Genomic DNA, 20,013 nt, shown 5'->3' on the forward strand with positions numbered 1-20,013 from the left:
AGGACAAGGACAACCCAAGCTGTTATCAGCGCTCAGTTCAGAAGCCTGCATCTCTGATGGTATGGGGTTGCATGAGTGCGTGTGGCATGGGCAGCTTACACATCTGGAAAGGCACCATCAATGCTGAAAGGTATATCCAAGTTCTAGAACAACATATGCTCCCATCCAGACGTTGTCTCTTTCAGGGAAGACCTTGCATTTTCCAACATGACAATGCCAGACCACATACTGCATCAATTACAACATCATGGCTGCGTAGAAGAAGGATCTGGGTACTGAAATGGCCAGCCTGCAGTCCAGATCTTTCACCCATAGAAAACATTTGGCGCATCATAAAGAGGAAAATGCGACAAAGAAGACCTAAGACAATTGAGCAACTAGAAGCCTGTATTAGACAAGAATGGGACAACATTCCTATTCCTAAACTTGATCAACTTGTCTCCTCAGTCCCCAGACGTTTGCAGACTGTTATAAAAAGAAGAGGGGATGCCACACAGTGGTAAACAACTTTTGTGGGACAAGATGTGTTGATGCCATGAAATTTAAAATCAACTTATTTTTCCCTTAAAATGATACATTTTCTCAATTTAAACATTTGATATGTCATCTATGTTGTATTCTGAATAAAATAGTGAAATTTGAAACTTCCACATCATTGCATTCAGTTTTTATTCACAATTTGTACAGGGTCCCAACTGTTTTGGAATTGGGTTTGTAGATGAAAATGAGGCTGAAAATGAGGCTGTGAGGGATAATCTTAGATCCAAGATCACGTCATTTTCAAAACTCAAATTTCAAAACTTTCAAAACTGTTTTATGAAGTTTATGAAGTGTGGACGGCGTCTGGATGTTCATTTACAGTAACACTGCGAAGGCCTCACTGAGCCATCGGATTTAATCAAAATATCTTAATTTGTGTTCTAAAGATGAACGAATGTCTTACGGGTGTAGAACGACATGAGGGTGAGTAATAAATTACATTATTTTCATTTTTGGGTGAACTAACCCTTTAATAACCTGTTATTCATGAGTTATAAACATTAATAACCTGTGAAAGTGAACACATGTGAATCATGTATTTATTAATTATTAATGTACACACAGAAGATTGTAAGTATTTTTTTCTGATTAAATATTTTATTTTTGATGCATGTATCAGTAAACACAACTTTAAACTTAAAACAAAAAAAGTTTAAACTTTTCTTTTACAGCACAAAATTGCTGAGCATGACTTCTCATGAAAAGTGGCTAATACAAGTAAACTCAAATTAAAACATTTAAATAAACAATCAAGTATTCCAAAAAGGATAATAAGCATCACACCTTTAAGCAAAACATATTTGATAAATACAAGCTGAATAAAGGCACCTGAATATGTATTATTTTACTTAACAGTTGTGTAAATCATTAAATCAATGACCAAATGCACCGTTACAGAACATTAGCATTAGAGTATTAGAGTATTTGGCTTTGGCCATCCGCACTTGCAGTACCTGCGCACAACAGGAGCACCGGAGAGGTTATTTGTTTAAGATAACTACAAACACAGTGATAACTCATATAATATAAACACTTGAAAAACATAATCTGCGATGTCACCTCAGTTAGCTTACCCATCAAATCAGTAAACACAAAATTTCACTTCAGAGCATGTTGAATAGTACTAACTGCGTGACTTCTCATTAAAAGTGGCAAGGCTTTATTGGATGCTCACCAGCGCCAATTCCTGTCACACGCCAGAACATGCATAGAGATGTGAAAATGAAAGAGTATAATAAAGACTACTATATTGCATATTATACATATTTGTCACAGTTGGTTGTGAAGAGCAGTGAGGAAGCAGGATTTAGATGCAGCAGTACTATTTTTATTATTAAGATAACTGAACTCAAAAATGTAGGAGAATAAACTATAGTTATAGAAAACTAGACATGAGAATAGGCTAAACTTTATATACTCTTTCAGGTCACATCACTCTTTCATGGTTACATCACTAAGCATGCGTGTGACAGGAGCTGGCGCTAGTGAGCATCCAATAAAGCCTTGCCACTTTTCATGAGAAGAAGTGAAAGTCAAGTCACCTTCATTTATATAGCGCTTTTTTACAATGCAGATTGCGCCAAAGCAGTTTTACAGTGATAACTGGCAAAATAATTTTTAAGAAGTCTAATGTTGATATGCTAGACACAGCACCGAATAAGCTTTATTGCGAGTTTCCAATGATTCGTTACTCATTGCAGACTCGGGTAGTCAAGGAGCTTTAATTATGCTCGACCTTAGTGCAGCTTTTGATCTGATAGATCATGACATCCTTATTAAACATTCAGAGCATGTTGTGGGTTTGAGAGGGACTGTTTTAAAATGGTTTTCTTCTTATTTGAAGGGACGATCCTTTTCAGTGATGATTGGGGAATTTTCTTCCTCTTCAATTCCTATTGACTGTGGAGTACCTCAGGGCTCAGTTTTGGGGCCTATTCTGTTTTCACTATTTCTCTTGCCTTTAGGCCTTATTTTTAAAAAACACAGTATGTCTTATCATCTTTATGCTGATGATATTCAGATTTATCTACCTATTAGATCTGGAGGATCAACTCAGTCATCTTTGTTACTATGTCTTGAGGAGGTGAAGTGCTGGCTAGAGCAAAATCGCCTACAGCTTAAAGGTGCTAAAGAGGATGTTTTGTTTTATACATTTTTGCAATATTACTTGAAACTGTCTTTACTAACTGATAAAAGACTATTTATTAGGTGCACTGAAAGTAACAATATTAATATACATCATCTGTGCACGAGGTAGGGCCTTAAAAACATCAGCCAATCGTTTACGCGATCATCGCGTAAACGATTGGCCCTCTGGCTTGTCAATCACTGCCATGACGATCCATGTGAGAGACGCGCGGCTGCGCGCTCCAGTAACTTTCCACACTCTACAGGCGCTGCATGCAATGTTTTTGTCAGGAGACAGGAGTAACAACTGCAGATTATGAGTCACCTGCGGTGAGTCCGACATAATGAATCCACGGCTTTAAGTCGCGCACACACTTAACGATTGTAAGGCCGATTATTAATGTAAATTGATACTTATGACTGATCGCGTTCAAACGCGTCCAGTCAGAGCCAGTTGCTTTCAGTCTGCGATTACAGTCGGTGTTCAAATTCCATGTGAAAGTATATAAATCTGCTTCAGGAGCAGGAAACAATCGCTGTATGTTGAGCATAGTCAGAATGTTTTAGCTAGTAGTTAAATGTGTGCCCGGCTTAATAACACAGCGAATGCCGGTGGTAAACACTCGTGTTCTGATACTCGTGTTCGAGTTTTGTGAGGCGTTTCCTCTAAATGAGCTGTGAAGGAGGGGGGTTGTTCTTACCCATGCGCTCATTTCAAAAACTCAGTCGACAAAAAGAACCTCTTTAGCACCTTTAATGCGCGTAAATCTGAAGTAATCATTTTTGGGCCAAATAAGGTTGACTGTGACATAAACGATGTGTTAGGTACATGGACAACAAATGTTCAGTCCCAAATAAGAAATTTGGGTGTAATTTTTGACTCGGCTTTAACGTTTGATCATCAGATTAGATGTGTGGTGAAAAGTTGCTTCTTTCAGTTGAGGAATACTGCAAAAATGAAATCCTTTCTGTCTGTTGCTGACCTTGAGATAGTGATACATGCATTTGATGTACATGCAGTGATACATCTCCTCCCATTTGGACTAGTAATGCATTTTATTTGGGAGTAAGCCAAACTCTTATTTCAAAATTGCAATTGGTCCAGAATGCAGCTGCGAGGCTCCTTACTAACACAAAGAAAAGGGAGTATATTACTCAAGTTTTGGAAAAGCTGCATTGGCTTTCGGTTAAATATCGGATTCAATACAAGGTGTTCCTGTAAGTATTTAAAGCTGTGCATGAGATGGCCCCAGAATATATTACGGACCTGATTCATACAGGGAGTGCAGAATTATTAGGCAAGTTGATTTTCTGATCATATTTTTTTTCCAAGTACATTTTACCAATTCCAATCCACATCAATCTTAATAACTACCATTAATATTGTTTTTAATCATTTATAAGTGATACATAATAGTTCATGAAGGCTGGAAATGAAAAACGCCTATTATTCAGGTGTGCAGAATTATTAGGCAGGTTTTCTTTTACAGGCCAAATGAGCCAAAAAAGAGATTTAACTCAGACTGAAAAGTCAAAAATGATTAAATACTCATGAGAAGGACGCAATACTAATGCAATACTAGAAATTGCAAAGTTAAAGCATGACCAATGGACAGCAAAACGCTCATTGGGTCAGCGGGGTCATACAAAAACAGGTGGAAAAGAAAAGACGCATGTTAACTGCAAAAGAATTAAGAATTAAGGTGAAGAATTAAGTGTGAAACCATCAGGAACCCTTTAGTCTCCAGCGCCACCATTTTCCAGAACTGCAACCTACCTGGAGTCTCCAGAAGTGTGAGGTGTCAGGATCTCAGAGACTTAGGCTAGCTAAAGAATCCTAAAAAATGACCCGCTCTTAATAAAAATCACAAGCTGAAGTGTTAGAAAATACATGAAGACTGGGTTTTTATAGGCCTTATAGACAGACGGCTTGAGAGTGACTCTTGAAGGACCAGCACCACATCCTCTTGTACCACCGTTTGAAGAATTTATCTTCCAGAATCTGGCAGTAAGATGTGGGAGTTCACTTTTAGTCCATCTCTTATCCTGAAATGTCCGTCTTGCAGATATGGACTAAAAATGATCTTCTAAAACTTACTGTCAGATTTTGGAAGATGAATTCTTCAAACGGTGGTACAAGAGGATGTGGTGCTGGTCCTTCAAGAGTCACTCTCAATCTGTCTGTCTATAAGGCCTATAAAAACCCAGTCTTAATGTATTTTCTAACACTTCAGCTTGTGATTTTTATTAAGAGCAGGTCATTTTTTAGGATTCTTTAGCTAGCCTAAGTCTCTGAGATCCTGACACCTCACACTTCTGGAGACTCCAGGTAGGTTGCAGTTCTGGAAAATGGTGGCGCTGGAGACTAAAGGGTTCCTGATGGTTTCACACTTAATTCTTCACCTTAATTCTTAATTCTTTTGCAGTTAACATGCGTCTTTTCTTTTCCACCTGTTTTTGTATGACCCCGCTGACCCAATGAGCGTTTTGCTGTCCATTGGTCATGCTTTAACTTTGCAATTTCTAGTATTGCATTAGTATTGCGTCCTTCTCATGAGTATTTAATCATTTTTGACTTTTCAGTCTGAGTTAAATCTCTTTTTTTGGCTCATTTGGCCTGTAAAAGAAAACCTGCCTAATAATTCTGCACACCTGAATATAAGGCATTTTTCATTTCCAGCCTTCATGAACAATTATGTATCACTTATAAATGATTAAAAACAATATTAATAGTAGTTATTATGATTGATGTGGATTGGAATTGGTAAAATGTACTTGGAAAAAAAATATGATCAAAAAATCAACTTGCCTAATAATTCTGCACTCCCTGTATGTAGATCTCAAAGATCATTTAATTGCTTACTGCTCTCAGTTCCGAAAACTCGCCTGAAAACAAAAGGAAAACTCGCCTGAATACCCTTCCACCTGACATCAGATCTGCACCCTCAGTTGATGTTTTTAAATCTCGTGTGAAAACTTACTTGTTTTTTATGGCTTTTAATTGTTGACTTTTGGATGATGTATATTGTTTTAAATGTATATCTGTTATTGTGGATTTTTGTTTTTTTTATATTATTATTATTATATATTAAGGGGTTGTTTGTTGTGTTGCTGTACAGTCCTTTGGTCTACTTTGTAGTGAAAAGGGCTCTATAAATAAAGTAGACGTGAGACTTGAGACTTTGAGCTAACTCGCTACAACATTAAGCCTGAATCAACAACACCCTCAATCTGAGATGACCCGGAAGTACTCACAATTGCCGTACCACCTCGGGGTATTGTGGGAATCGTCGTTTTCATCACTCCAAAATAATGAAATAAACTACATTTGTCTGAACTTATCTCACTTTACTAAGCTTTTCTGTTCTTTTGTTTACAAATCATTTTTATATATGGTACTATGCAATGTTGTGACTTTTGGTAGCTACAATAAAATGGTGTTTCTCTTATCTTTATTTTTTATTACCATCTTAAGATTTTTTTTTCCAGCTTTTTATATTTGTTTTATATTCATTCCAACATTGGCTTCACTAATAATTCACTAATAATTGTGTAAATTAGGCCCATTCATATTTATAAATATGCAGAGGTGAACTTCTCACAAAAAAACAACAACATGGAATAAATATATACATTTTATTCAGGTACTGTAATCATTTTGATGTAAACCAAGTACCTATGACTTTGTGTAAGAATACATACATTTCTGATGTTTTAAACATTAATTACAAGAATCATTATTATCATTATTTTCATCAAGTATTTCCTAATTGACTGGTGTGATTATCAGTGGAATTAAGTTTTTACCTCCATTGAATGGACTTGGGCTAAAAAATGGATAGAGTTTGCCAAAGAAAGACTGAGCAGTGAAAGAATAGATATGAGAGTTGGACTCCACATCATTAAAGGAGACCAGACGCTCCTCATAATCCACAAACACCCCGACCCGCTGCAGCTTCACTTTCAGATGCAGAGAGACAGGAGGATCAGCACTGGCACTATATACATTGCCATTACACTGAATTGACCAGTGCCCATTACTGGGACTCAATGTGATCACTGACTTCCTGTTAATGGATTCTCTGGCCACTCCTAAAATCCAGTCAGTCTTTCCCTTCACCTGCACCTCAAAATAAAATTTCCCAGAGGAGAATCCCTCCTTTCCCAGGACATTTTCATACATTTCAAATCTCTCTTTTTTGTCTGGGAGTTTCTGTCTAATGTCTCCATGTCTCACTTGTTTTCCATCATCAGACAGGATGAGGTTAGGATGAGCTGTATCAGGATCCAGAGTCACATCCACTGAGAAAACAGAGAATATCAATCTCAACTTTAACAATATAAAGATTTTATGATGATGTTTTAAATACATAATTCAGTTTTTAGTCAGTTTAAACTGCAGTAATGAAGCTGTGAGTATGAATATATACTGTAGGTCAGACAGCACACTGTACCTGCATACTGCTGCATCCTCTTCAGCTCTGTAGAGACACATGACAATATAACATCAACAGATCTTTGCGATGCTTTACGTGTGAAATTACAGACAAGCTTTGAGGTTATATTTAAATAATTGGGTACAACATCATGTTTTTATCTGATCAATGTACACTATATTGCCAAAAGTATTGGGACACCCCTCCAAATCATTGAATTCAGGTGTTCCATGGCCACAGGTGTATAAAATCAAGCACCTAGGCATGTAGACTGCTTCTACAAACATTTGTGAAAGTATGGGTCGCTCTCAGGAGCTCAATGAATTCAAGCATGGTACCTTGATAGGTTGCCACCTGTGCAATAAGTCCATTCGTGAAATTTCCTCACTAGTAAATATTCCACAGTCAACTGTTAGTGGTATCATAACAAAGTGGAAGCAATTGGGATCAACAGCAACTCAGCCACGAAGTGGTAGGCCACGTGAAATCACAGAGCGTGGTCAGTGCATGCTGAGGCACACAGTCGCCAACTTTCTGCAGAGTCAATAGCTACAGACCTCCAAACTTCATGTGGCCTTCAGATTAGCTCAAGAACAGTGTGTAGAGAGCTTCATGGAATGGGTTTCCATGGCTGAGCAGCTGCATCCAAGCCTTACATCACCAAGTGCAATGCAAAGCGGCAGATGCAGTGGTGTAAAGCATGGCACCACTGGACTTTAGAGCAGTGGAGACGTGTTCTCTGGAGTGACGAATCACGCTTCTCTGTCTGGCAATCCGATTGACGAGTCTGGGTTTGGCGGTTGCCAGGAGAACAGTACTTGCCTGACTGCACTGTGCCAAGTGTAAAGTTTGGTGGAGGGGGGATTATGTTGTGGGGTTGTTTTTCAGGGGTTGGGCTTGGCCCCTGAGTTCCAGTGAAAGGAACTCTTAATGCTTCAGCATACCAAGACATTTTGGACAATTTCATGCTCCCAACTTTGTGGGAACAGTTTGGGGATGGCCCCTTCCTGTTCTATCATGACTGCGCACCAGTGCACAAACCAAGGACCATAAAGACATGGATGAGCGAGTTTGATGTGGAGGAACTTGACTGGCCTGCACAGAGTCCTGACCTCAACCCGATAGAACACCTTTGGGATGAATTAGAGCAGAGACTGTGAACCAGGCCTTTTCGTCCAACATCACTGCCTGACCTCACAAATGCGCTTCTAGAAGAATGGTCAAAAATTCCCTTAAACACACTCTTAAACCTTGTGGAAAGCCTTCCCAGAAGAGTTGAAGCTGTTATAGCTGCAAAGGGTGGGCCAACTCCATATTAAACCCTACGGATTAAGATTGGGATGTCATTAAAGTTCATGTGCACATAAAGGCAGGTGTTCCAAAACTTTTGGCAATATAGTGTATGTCTTTTCTTTTTTTTGTAGTACTTAGTACTGCTAAAAACTACAGGATGAAATCTCACAGAGCAATCTTCCTCTTTAAGCCAAACAAAAAAACATTGATTTGGTAAAACATTTAAAATTCTTCTCTTCAGCTGCTAAATAGAGTGGTGCAGAAGTAGTGGGACAAAAAAGTGCGGTGTTTATCTTTAAATATTTTAGTATGCCCTGAATGCGTGAGTTGTCCAATCACCCAATCTTGTGAGTATATAAAAGGGGACTTTTAAGGCACTGTTTGTGTGTCTCTGGGGGGATAGGAATCAAGGGTGATTGTATGTGAGTTGGTAGAGTAAGGTTAGGATTAGATTAGGAAGGCTGATGAGCCATCTAGACCAGGGGTGCCCAACCCTGTTCCTGGAGATCTACCTTCCTGCAGAGTTCAGCTCCAGCCCTGCTCAACACACATGCCTGTATTTATCAAGTTCTCCTGAAGATCTTGATTCAGTTGTGTTTTATCAGGTTTGGAGCCAAACTTTGCAGGAAGGTAGATCTCCAGGAACAGGTTTGGGCACCCCTAAACTAGACCACAGAATTCAGACTCATCACCAATGTAAGTTTAATCTGCCATCCATTAAAGTAGGTAATGCTCCCGTGCTAACCAACTGCTTGTGTGTCACTGCACTAAGGCCCGCCCATTCCAGTTTTGCCCCGTTCTTGCAGGTACGTGTTGTTTGGCTAACTTGTTAGCATTGTCATGTGTGACTTATAGTTTATAGCTTTCCGAGGGACGATCGTCATTGCGACTGGTTGGCGGCTCCCTTCCTCTTCCTTTTTTTTCAACCTTCTCCTTTTATAATCCCATGATTATTGGCGTATTGCTGTCCGCGCAATTGGATTTTACGTAAAACGGTCAGGGCTTTGCGGTTTTATATCGACTGCTCGGCCATCTTTCGGCAGTCACCATAACAGACAAAGAGCTGGTCAAGCTCTTTGCGTGCTCCGGTGGCTGTACTAAGGGGTGAGCAGTATCTAAACAGAGGCTTTCTCACTGGATAGTGGATGCTATCTCTTTGGCTTAGGCGAGCCAGGGTCAGGAATGCCCTTTCAACATCAGAGCTCATTCGACAAGAGCTATCGCCTCTTCATGGGCCTGGGCTAATGGCAGGCCTATTTGGGATATATTTTGCAGTTGGCTGGTCTTCACAGAACATTTTTGCAAGTTTTGTATGTTCCATCTGTGATGTCTCAAGTGCTTTCGGTGAGTGAATAGCTTCACTTATTCTCTGGCTTATTGCTTCTGGGCACAGTTTGTTACCGATTTTAGCTGTTGACACTGTGCATGCTTATGTGCATTTCATATGAATGCTTACTTTGGGTGATCCTTACAGTCTTTAGTCTACTCATAAATTGAAAACCCAATAACAATTATAAACTCAAATATAAAACCCAATTATAAAAAATTATAAAATCTTGAAGGAACAAGCAGCGAATTAGTCTTCCAGGGTTCTGATGTCATACCTGCCCCACACAACTATGAACACCATTAGAAAATGTATTCATAAAATATTGATGGAACAACTGAAAGTGGCAAATAATCACAAGCTTAATAAAAAATGAAAGTTTCTCTTGATATTTTATACATGTTTTACATGTTTTCTGAAATTAGAACTGAAAATGGCCTGCTTTCTTCAAGAAGAACTGTGAGGTGATGATAATGAGGTACAGAGACATGATCAGACTAATTCTACGTTACTGAAATTAAAAGATGATGAATTTATGTATCTGTATGGTGTATTTGATATTGACGTACCAGTTTGCATGAGCTTCTCCTGTAAAGTGTCCTTCAGTTTAATCAGAGCTCTCAGAGTCTGCAGACTCTCATCAGTCTTCATACTGATCTCAGGCCAGTTCCTGTTTTTTCTAGGGTTGCACTGGGATGAGTAAATCTATAGCAGGAGAGAGGAGAAATCGTTTAGCATGAGGGAAAAAAAAAGTACACTTCCATGTACTTGAAGTTCTCTATTTTCGCACACTAATTTTATACTTAATATACTAAAAATTATTCTTTAATACTTCTTAAGATAATCCTAAGTACACTTGAACCTGTGTATGAAAAGAAAGTGTATGAAAGATGGGTTCAAGTGCACTACAACTGGTAACTAAATACATTTTTTTAATACAGAGATAGTATGTTAAAAGCACATTTTAGTTCATATTAATGGTGTCTCAAAAAAGCACAGCTGAGTATACTTAGATGTTCTTAAGATTATCTTAAGAAGTACTAAAAAATAACTTTTAGTATATTAAGTACAAAATTAGTGCGTGAAAATAGAGCACTTTAAGTACATTATGGAAGTGTACTTTTTTTTTCACCTGGAGTGTTCTGGTGTCATATACTGCATTATCATTGATTAGAGAGATGTTGACTGACCTGTAGGAGGTGGAGGTGATCTTCAGTGTGTGAGAGCTGCTCCAGCTCAGTGTTTCTCATCTTCAGCTCAGTGATCTCCTGCTCCAGCTCTTTAATCAGCTCTTCCTCCTGTTTCTTTGCTGCTTTCTGCTGTTCCTCCATCATCTCCAGCAGTTCAGTGTGAAATCTCTCAATGGAGCGCTTGAGATCAGTGAAGAGCTCAACACAGGCTGCTTTCTCCTTCTCTGTGTTTCTCTGGGGGCCAGGGTAATAAACAAATTATTAGTTATTAAATATAGATTATCTATGTCCAAGCACAAATGGCTTATGTAGATGAAATGGTAATACACTTTCCATGTCTCTTTTCAAATATCTATAAGTAGCCCATTTCTTTACGGAAGTTTTGTATTATATATTATATTTAAGGAGAAGTGTAATATTACCACTTCATCTTTAAACAAATATGTTTTCAAAATCATTAGGATATAAACATTAAACAACATTTATTGTTTGAACTCTATTGTCTAACTGATTCAAATAATCTAACTGATTAAACTCTATTTGGCTAAAATAAACTGTAATGAATTAGTATGCATTTTTAAAAAATTTTTAACCATTTCAGATTTTATATGAGACCAAACAGGATTTTGTGTCCTGTGGCTCTCTGGTGGACAACATCAAGGCCAAAGCATACTTCGGCCATCCAAGTCGTCCATGCACCGTTTAGCCCTGCGTAATTTTCGTCATCATGGTTTGCGGATGGGTTTGCAGACAGGAACCCTCCAGATGACAAAATTACGCAGGGCTAAATGGTGCGCAGATGCGGATGGCCGAAGTATACATTGGCCTTGATGTTGTACTCTGGTGTACCAGTGATCTGGTGTATCAAACTTCAGCAGCTCAAAATATGGCCTTCAGCTTTCATTCCCATTGAATTTTGATGCAGTCTAGCAGCAATTGCTAAAAGCCAATGTTCCTTTAACAACTTTAGGAAAAAAGTTACAATGGCAGATAAACTTAAATTTATTTGTGTCAAAACTAGCTAAATGTAAAGTTGTTTATTATAGGATCACCCTGTGGACTATTTGGTACACAGCCTCATTTTAAAACTATAAACAAACATGAAGCATGAAAACAAATTTTCATATCAGCTGGCCATTTTGAGCTTCTGAGGTTTGATTGGCTTCTAATTGGCTTTTTAATTAATTATCCAAATGATATTTAAAGCATTTGTAAGCATTTGAACTTGATTGATGATAAAGCTGTGGAGTTACAAGCATTAACAGTTTTCAGTTGTATCAACCCTATAGCTATAATTTGACACAATTTTTGTGTGTCCTCAAAACATGCTCTGGTATCATATATTAAGTTTTGATAAGTTTGGACATCGCATTCAGGTAAATTCGCAAAAAAAAATGGGTGACACCTGACCATTTCGTTTGCTTATATCTTCACAATGCTTTAAAGTATCAAAATGGTTTTGATAAGTTTTCTCATGGGGGTCTCCAGATGATATGTATGAAGTTTCATGGAAACTGAACCAAGGTCTAAGAAAAGTTGGCATTTTGATGTGAAAAAACGTGTGATTTTCAGAAAATTCAAAAAGGAGGAAGAATTTTCCAATAAAACAGTGCATGTAAATTTTGTAGCGCTTGCCTCAAGGATTTAGAGGGGAAAAGACTTTTGACTGTAGTCTAGCCCTTATGGTTATAGAGTTCTTAACTAAAATGCATAAGTACTAATTATAGTGACAATTAGTGTCCACTGAATATGTGTGGATGTCCCTGACCCCTGGATCATCTGCTGCGTGTTTTAAGTGTCCAGTAAGAAACCATCTAACAATAACCCAGAACACCCTGGAAACCTCCCATAACCACTTACTTTTCTGACTTCTGCTGAGTGTTTGATCTCTTCAATTTTCTTGACTCTGTCCTGGATCATCTGCTGCGTGTCTTGAACCATCAACTGAGTCTATAAACAGAGAACAGCACTGACACATTTATCATAACAGAGATTTCTGTTTTATATTCTTCAATGTAAATTGCCAATCACACTTTAAACAAGTAACAGCACTTTGTTGCACTGACACACGTGCTGCAGTTTTGTGGCCTGGTCTAGAAATAGCAGCCCCAAATCTTCAAACCTTCAGCCTCTTTTTAAAGATTTATCACTGAATGTACAGAAGTTTTAGTATTTTTAATATTTATAGTACTCACTTCTTCTAAAGAAACAGTGTTGTGGTTTCTGTGGTCTTCGTCAGTACAGAACAGACACACGATTCTCTGATCATCTCTACAGAACAGCTCCAGAGGTCTCTCATGTTTCTGACATATATAGTCCTCCAGATTACTCACGGGATCCATCACTTTGTGTTTCTTTAAACCTGCCACTCTCAAATGAGGGTCCAGGTGAGTTGCACAGTAAGAGCTCTGACAAACCAGACACGACTTCAGGGCTTTCAGCTTTCTTTCGTCACAAACGTCACACAAAACTTCAGGTTTTTTCTCATGTCTTTTCTTTTTATAGTGATCTACAAGCTCTCTGAGTGTGGTATTAATCTTGAGATCAGGTCTGTGCATGAATGTTTCTTTACAATATGGACAGTTGCAGCTCTGGCTGTTGTCCCAGCACTTATTCAGACAGGTCTTGCAGAAGTTGTGTCCACATGGAGTGCTGACTGGATCAGTGAATATGTCCAGACATATAGAGCACCGAAACTCCTTAGAAAGTGGAGCACTGGATGATGATGTTTTCGCTGGAAAGAGAAATGATGAAGATAAATCTCATGCACTATAAGTGAAAAGTCAAAATGGTGTTGAGACAATGCCCAGAACTGAATCTAGACAACAGGTTACTTTCAAGTTAAAATTTCATATAGATATGATTGGTTATTGACTCACATGGAGAAACATCTTTACTCCCACTTCTGGATTTTTGTTTTTTTTCTGGATCTTCTGAGGAAGATTCTGCCTTTGTTCTTCTTCTCTTCATGTTTTTTTTTTTTTTTTTTAGAAACTGCAGTCTAACAAAGGAAAGGTACAGATAACAATTTCCATTAAAAATCAAAAGATATTTTGTGTGACCAGTGTGATCTAATTTGGTTTTAGTTACAATAAATTTTCAGATGAAGCATAGCAGGTTTGTGTTCAGTCTGTCTGCTTGTCATTTACTTCCTCTATCTGTAGGGTACGTTTACACGACAACGATATGCTTAAAACGGAGACGTGTTTCCTTTGAGTTTTCTGCGTACACCTATGGGATTAAATTCCGGCCTAAAGTATCGCGGTCACGGATCAGAAATTTAAAAACACATGTAAAAATATATTGCACAAACTGAAGCAAATAATGCAAAATGATCAGAATAGCAAACAATGTGGTCAAGGATCAAAATATAATAAGTGTGAATAGAAAAATTAAAAGTGCATTTAAAAAAAATAACAAGCATGAATCAAAATTTTAAACACATTAAAAATTATATAGCACGCATCTTAAACTTGTGTTTTTGTTCTTAAAAGTTGTTTTCCTTGGTTTTATTACTCTGTATTTTGTGTTCTCTTATATATTCTGCTCATATTTTTTGTGCCATTTTTCTCTTTGCTCTTCTTTCTATGTTCCGCTCTTTCTTTTCCAAATGTTGCAGTTCGAGTTTCATGTAAATTAGGGCAGGCTTAATAGTCACCATTGGTCCACTAGATCTAGATTGACAGCTCCTCCTCTAGCCAATCAATCTAAGAGAGGGAGTTGATGTCACTCCAGTGCGACTCATGGCTACTGATGCTCACACTTATACAAGGGAAGATAACCGTCACAACTGCAATTTTCGAGCTGGGGTAAAATCTTTCCGTGGTAGGACACCGTTATGTCTGCAACTCGACCTGTCACTGGTATATACGTCTACCTGGCAATGTTTTTTATTGTTAAATTCACCATCCTAAGGACAACCTGTCACAGTTGTGCCTGTCTGATGATCCATCACTGTTATATTTCACCTTTAATGCACCTACCACTGGACCTGGCACCGTGAAACGCAACTGCCACTATGCACCAGCCTCACAACGTCACTCTTATGTGTTCCTGGCTCGTCTATACCTGTTATATTACTGTTAGATATTTTTAGTATTCATACAATAATAATAATAATAATATATGCTTGCCTGTTGCCTCTTCAATTCCTGTCTTTTGCACAAGAGAATATAATATATGAAGCCTATATGAAGCTTGTGAATTACAGTTAAAGTAAGCTATGTCATCGCAATTGTTTAGATCATTGTATATTGCTAGTAATTGTAAACTGTCTGCATTTTGTCATGTATTGTTTTCCTGTAAACAGATTTCTAAACAGTGTTTTCCCCAATATTAGAGCGATTGCAAATGTTTTTTGAGCTGTTATATAAATCAATATAACAATAAGTTCATTTTAAGTGTGTTTTTGCACAGTATCAAAAAAATGACCAGCAGAACAGCGTCGTTCCTCTCCGAGCAACACAGCAGTGTATTCTCATTTAAATGAGACATTTGAATGAATGACTCACTCTTAAATACAGTAAATTGCTGCCACCTACTGGCCATTTAACTTCATATTTCTATAACATGGATGGGCAATGTCGGTCCTGGAGTGCAGAGTTTAGCTTTAACCCTAATCAAACATACCTTGAGCAGTTAATCAGTGTCTTCAGGATTATTAATACTACAGATAGGTGAGTTTTTATTTATTTATTTATTTTTTATCTGGGTTGGAGCTAAACTCTGCAGGACACCGGCACTCCAGAACTGATGTCGCCTATCCCTGATCTATAATTTCGTATAATAATATATCATTTTAAAGCTATATTTAAAACATTAAGCTTATAGTATTATGCAATTATGTAAATAAACACAATTATGTAAATAAACACAATAAGTATGTAAATAAATCACTGCATATCAAATCCATCTGGTTTCTGTAACCATCTCCTCTGTAACACTAACATTGTCAATGCAGAAATGATACATTCAGTCTTAGAATTAATTTACCAGGTTACCTATGATCATTTAACAACAACAATTAAGAAGTATATTAGCTACAGTAGCCTTAGCATATTAGCATCATGAGCCAAGTAATATTTTAACACCAAATACCATATTATGAACATGAAGATTAACAATCATTGAAAGTGCATATTAAATAGAGTATCTCATGTATCTCAAAAAGAGGAATTTAATTATTTGTATATGTACATAATCCCCTGTATAAAAGGCTGTGTCCGAAAACTGGAAAATGCTGCCTTCTGAGGATGCATTTCAAGGTAGGAAGGCATCAAGGCATGTCCAAATCCAATGTTAGCTTCACTTCCTGTCTCATGAGATACCTTTATCTGATCGATTTTTGAAGGAAGCGTAGATGTATCCTTAGCTGCCTTTGATATCCCACAATCCTGTGCTTTCCATTCTGTGACAGCTGAGCTAGAAATATAAAGATGGCGTCCGAAAGTTGCGTTAGCTGCTCAGTTTGTGTATAAATGTACAATTTTGACCAACATATTTCAATTTTGATAGAATTTAAATCGAGAAATTACTACTGTAGTAATTAAATATTTGTTTAGTTCTCACCAAAGCTTGCGCTAGTTTGCTGTACACTGCCTCAGAAGTCTGTCCGAAATCAGTTTCGTGAGGTGCCTTCATGGACAAATGCTGCTATACAAGTCGTTCTCTTATAAGACAGCGAGGCAGCAAGACAGCTTCCTAGGTTTTCAGACGCAGCCTATTGGTGCGTTCCAAACGGAAAATATATCGCCATCCGAAGGGCACTTCGGAGTGAAAATAATCATGGCCGCCATATTGAAGGGTCGTTTCAAACTGAAATGCTCAAAACTGGCCACTTCAAAGGGCCCTTTGGAATGAAGGATTTCGAAGGGTACAACTGGACACTTCGGGCCCCCATGATCCTTTGCACAGGGAAGTTGTTTGACGTCACAGAATGGGTACAGGAAGCTCGGAGTTCGATTTTAACTATAAATGTGTGTATAATATTTTTCTATACTACTGTAATATTTATATGAGTTAGATTTGGCACATTATTATGGTCAAAACGACATTGTTTCAACAAAAATACTTTACAGCTCCCTTTATCAGTCCATTCAAATGTTTAAAAGAATTTTAGAGTGCATGCATTCTAAGTGGCCATGCACTTTTGGGGCCCCCAGAGATCGGTTTTATTACTACTAGTAGCCTAGTTATGTATTAGAAATTATAACTGTATAATCTACCAAAGAGTTACAAATAAAACAAAATTATGGCTTATTTCTGCATTTTTGAGCGCAACCCTATCTTTTCCTTTTTAAATTGACGTGACCCATATGCTTATATACAACCATTTACAATATAGGCTATATAATTTATCTATTTTTTTGAGAGAGAAAAAAACAACAACAGATAAGTCACATAATAAATCGCATTATAATAATAATAAACCCTTAAATATATTAAGACAACTCTGACTTCCTTACCAATTTAATGTAATTTCCTTGTTTTAATCTTGATTTCTACAAAGTAATCAGTTCACACAGAGACCATGTTCTTCTTTAGTATTGACTAGGTTTATCACAAGAGAAGGCAACAGCAAAGGACACTTTGCCACAATGTGCATGTTTTCTACACTATTTTCAAGTAGCTATATATTTAGAATAAATGACTGCACCAAGGAGAGGGACATAGTTTCACTAATAATTTGTTTATTTTGCACAAATCAGTCAATCGTTTTAATTCTTTTGGTGTTACTGAAATACTTCTTTCATGTAGTGGACAATTTTAAGACTTTGGTCCATTTTTGCTGCCATGTCTTTTACTCTAATGGAAAGAAAACTTAACCCTAACCCTACACATTTAGATGATATACCACTACTCTCAGACTGTTTGCATCTGTAGATTTCTTCTAAATTAACCAAAACAAGATTTTTTCCCACTAGAATGTTATAAATACATTATATATTATAACAAATGCCTGCAGAGGGCGCCAAAAGCCGGCTGATTTTTGTGGTTACAAAGCACAGCACGATCAAATCCACGATTAAAACCAACCACCATAATCAAAAAATATATTATTAGTTAAATAATAATATTTGGCCATTTTTTTTTCTTTTGATAGAAATGCTACAGGCACTTTTATTGATGTATTCTCCTGTGTAAGCATTTAAGAATAGTATTATGTAATGCAGTGGTTGAATATGTTGTGTGTGCGTGAGACACCGGTGCGATCAAACAGCGGAAACATAAAATACTCCGTCATTTTTTGTCATAACTAGGCCTACTTGAAAATAGTGTCGTGTAAACGGCCCCTTAGTCTTTCTCTCGTGTGACAAAATGATAGAAACGCCATACTTTGCCTTACAACATGTTTAGAAACCTGTTCAACACAATCTCTCTTATATTTCTATCTCTTACCTGTGAGTATCAGATGTGTTCTCAAAGCTCTTTGAACGGCTCAATAAATATACTGTTGTTTAAATATACTGAGGTTGATCGTTTCAGGCGTCCATGATTGTTGAAGTTGTTGAAGTTAGTTTCACTTTCTCTGTTACTGAACTGTAGTGATGTCAGAGCTCCTCCTGTATTTACACATTTACATTTGTCCCTCTGTTCAGTGTTTTGGGTTCATGACATGTGTCTCTGTATTTGGGCCTGATGTCTCAATCAGGTCATGAGGAGACATCAGCAAGTCTGTTACAGAAGCTTGATTGTTTGACAAGATTTTTAAGAGTTATTCTCTTATCTTTCCTTATTAGCTTATTATTATTTTATATATATATATATATATATATATATATATATATATATATATATATATATATATATATATATTTGTTTTTAATTTTAATTTTCAACTTTCTTATAGTCATCTGAAAGCACCCAGATTAAGCCTATTTGTATTAAAAAAAATTAATATTTAAGAAAAAGATGCTAAGTATACTTGCAGCAAGACTTTTATACTATTAGTATATTTCAAGTGTGTTAATGATTAGTTAACTTAAAGTGTGCTATTTTGAAACAACTAATTTTGTACTAAGTATATTTTAGTTGTAGTTAAGACGTATTAAAAAACAACTTTAAGTATATTTAGTGTACTTTTGTGTGCTAAATTGGAACAACTTCAAGTATACTTAGTACACTTTAAGTATATGCCTGTGTAGGGACTAATTACATGCTTGATTAGTGATATTAAAGTGTACTTTATTTGTGTTATAAATATACTTTGTGTTATAAGTATACTTTATTTGTGTTATAGTATACTTTTATTTGTGTTATAAGTACACTTTGTGCTATAAGTATACTTTATTTGTGATTTAAGTACATTACAAAATAATTAGGAATGTCTTCCGAACACACAAGCAATAAACAATGAATATTATTTTACAGGTAATAGTATATACTGTAAGCTCAGTACCTTTGGCTTATTCCAAATACTAAAAATTACACACTTTTCAGTCAATAACAATAAACTGTTATTACTTATTCTTGTATAATATAGTCAACATTTGAAGTGGATCAAAACCTTTAATCAAAGTTGTCCTAAAACCTTCTTCTTATGACAACTTTGCTGATCCACTTTAAAAGTTGACTACTGTACTTTGAATTACATAATCTCACACAATACAGTATTATAATTGTGCTACTATTTAAATACAGTTTAACACATTTTCCCAAAGTTGAATGCATTTGTTTTCAAGGCCATTAAAATAAATAAAATGTAACAACATCACTAATGAAGTGACATATTTCATTAACAAATCCAATAGTTTTTAGTTAAACTTAACATAGATTCAGCAAAACTTACCATGTTTTTCATTAAAGAATGGTGACTCTCAATACACAAATACAAATTACACATAATATTCCATTTTCTGATGAGCTTCTCATTATTGTGTCTGATGGCCGCTTACACAGTGACCGCAGAAACTCGTGAAGAACAGCATCTGTTAACAGAATATACCAAAGATAAGGTCAGACAGCATGTTCAACTTTTTTAATTTACAATAGTCTGTCTAAATCCAACACTGAACCAATACTATTTTTGAACAATAAATGAGGATTAGCAGCAGGGAACTGTATCAGTATGGCATGTCGATATTGTTTTCGGTAGGCTACG

At 36.7% G+C, this 20,013-nt stretch overlaps 1 protein-coding gene across 1 annotated transcript; it reads right to left on the reverse strand.

Annotated features, from left to right (window-relative positions):
* Positions 1-6,289: 6,289 nt before the first annotated feature.
* On the reverse strand, positions 6,290-18,469 carry LOC125258234 (E3 ubiquitin-protein ligase TRIM39-like). Its single transcript, XM_048175129.1, has 8 exons — positions 18,312-18,469; positions 13,793-13,914; positions 13,109-13,647; positions 12,774-12,863; positions 10,914-11,147; positions 10,293-10,428; positions 7,122-7,148; positions 6,290-6,969 (listed from the first exon to the last, which is right to left on the reverse strand). Exons 2-8 carry the CDS (start codon positions 13,881-13,883, stop codon positions 6,434-6,436), a joined length of 1,653 nt encoding a protein of 550 aa, XP_048031086.1. The 5' UTR covers positions 13,884-13,914; positions 18,312-18,469; the 3' UTR covers positions 6,290-6,433.
* Positions 18,470-20,013: the final 1,544 nt, after the last annotated feature.

Source organism: Megalobrama amblycephala, linkage group LG22 (genome assembly GCF_018812025.1).
Source record: "Megalobrama amblycephala isolate DHTTF-2021 linkage group LG22, ASM1881202v1, whole genome shotgun sequence".
Lineage (NCBI taxonomy): Eukaryota > Metazoa > Chordata > Actinopteri > Cypriniformes > Xenocyprididae > Megalobrama > Megalobrama amblycephala.

Coding starts and splice junctions, on each gene's coding strand:
- LOC125258234 (XM_048175129.1), bottom strand. CDS start 13,883: ATGAAGAGAAGAAGAACAAAGGCAGAATCTTCCTCAGAAGATCCAGAA. Junction 12,864..13,108: donor ACACTGTTTCTTTAGAAGAA/GTGAGTACTATA, acceptor CTCTGTTTATAG/ACTCAGTTGATGGTTCAAGA. Junction 11,148..12,773: donor ACTCAGCAGAAGTCAGAAAA/GTAAGTGGTTAT, acceptor CCTGGCCCCCAG/AGAAACACAGAGAAGGAGAA.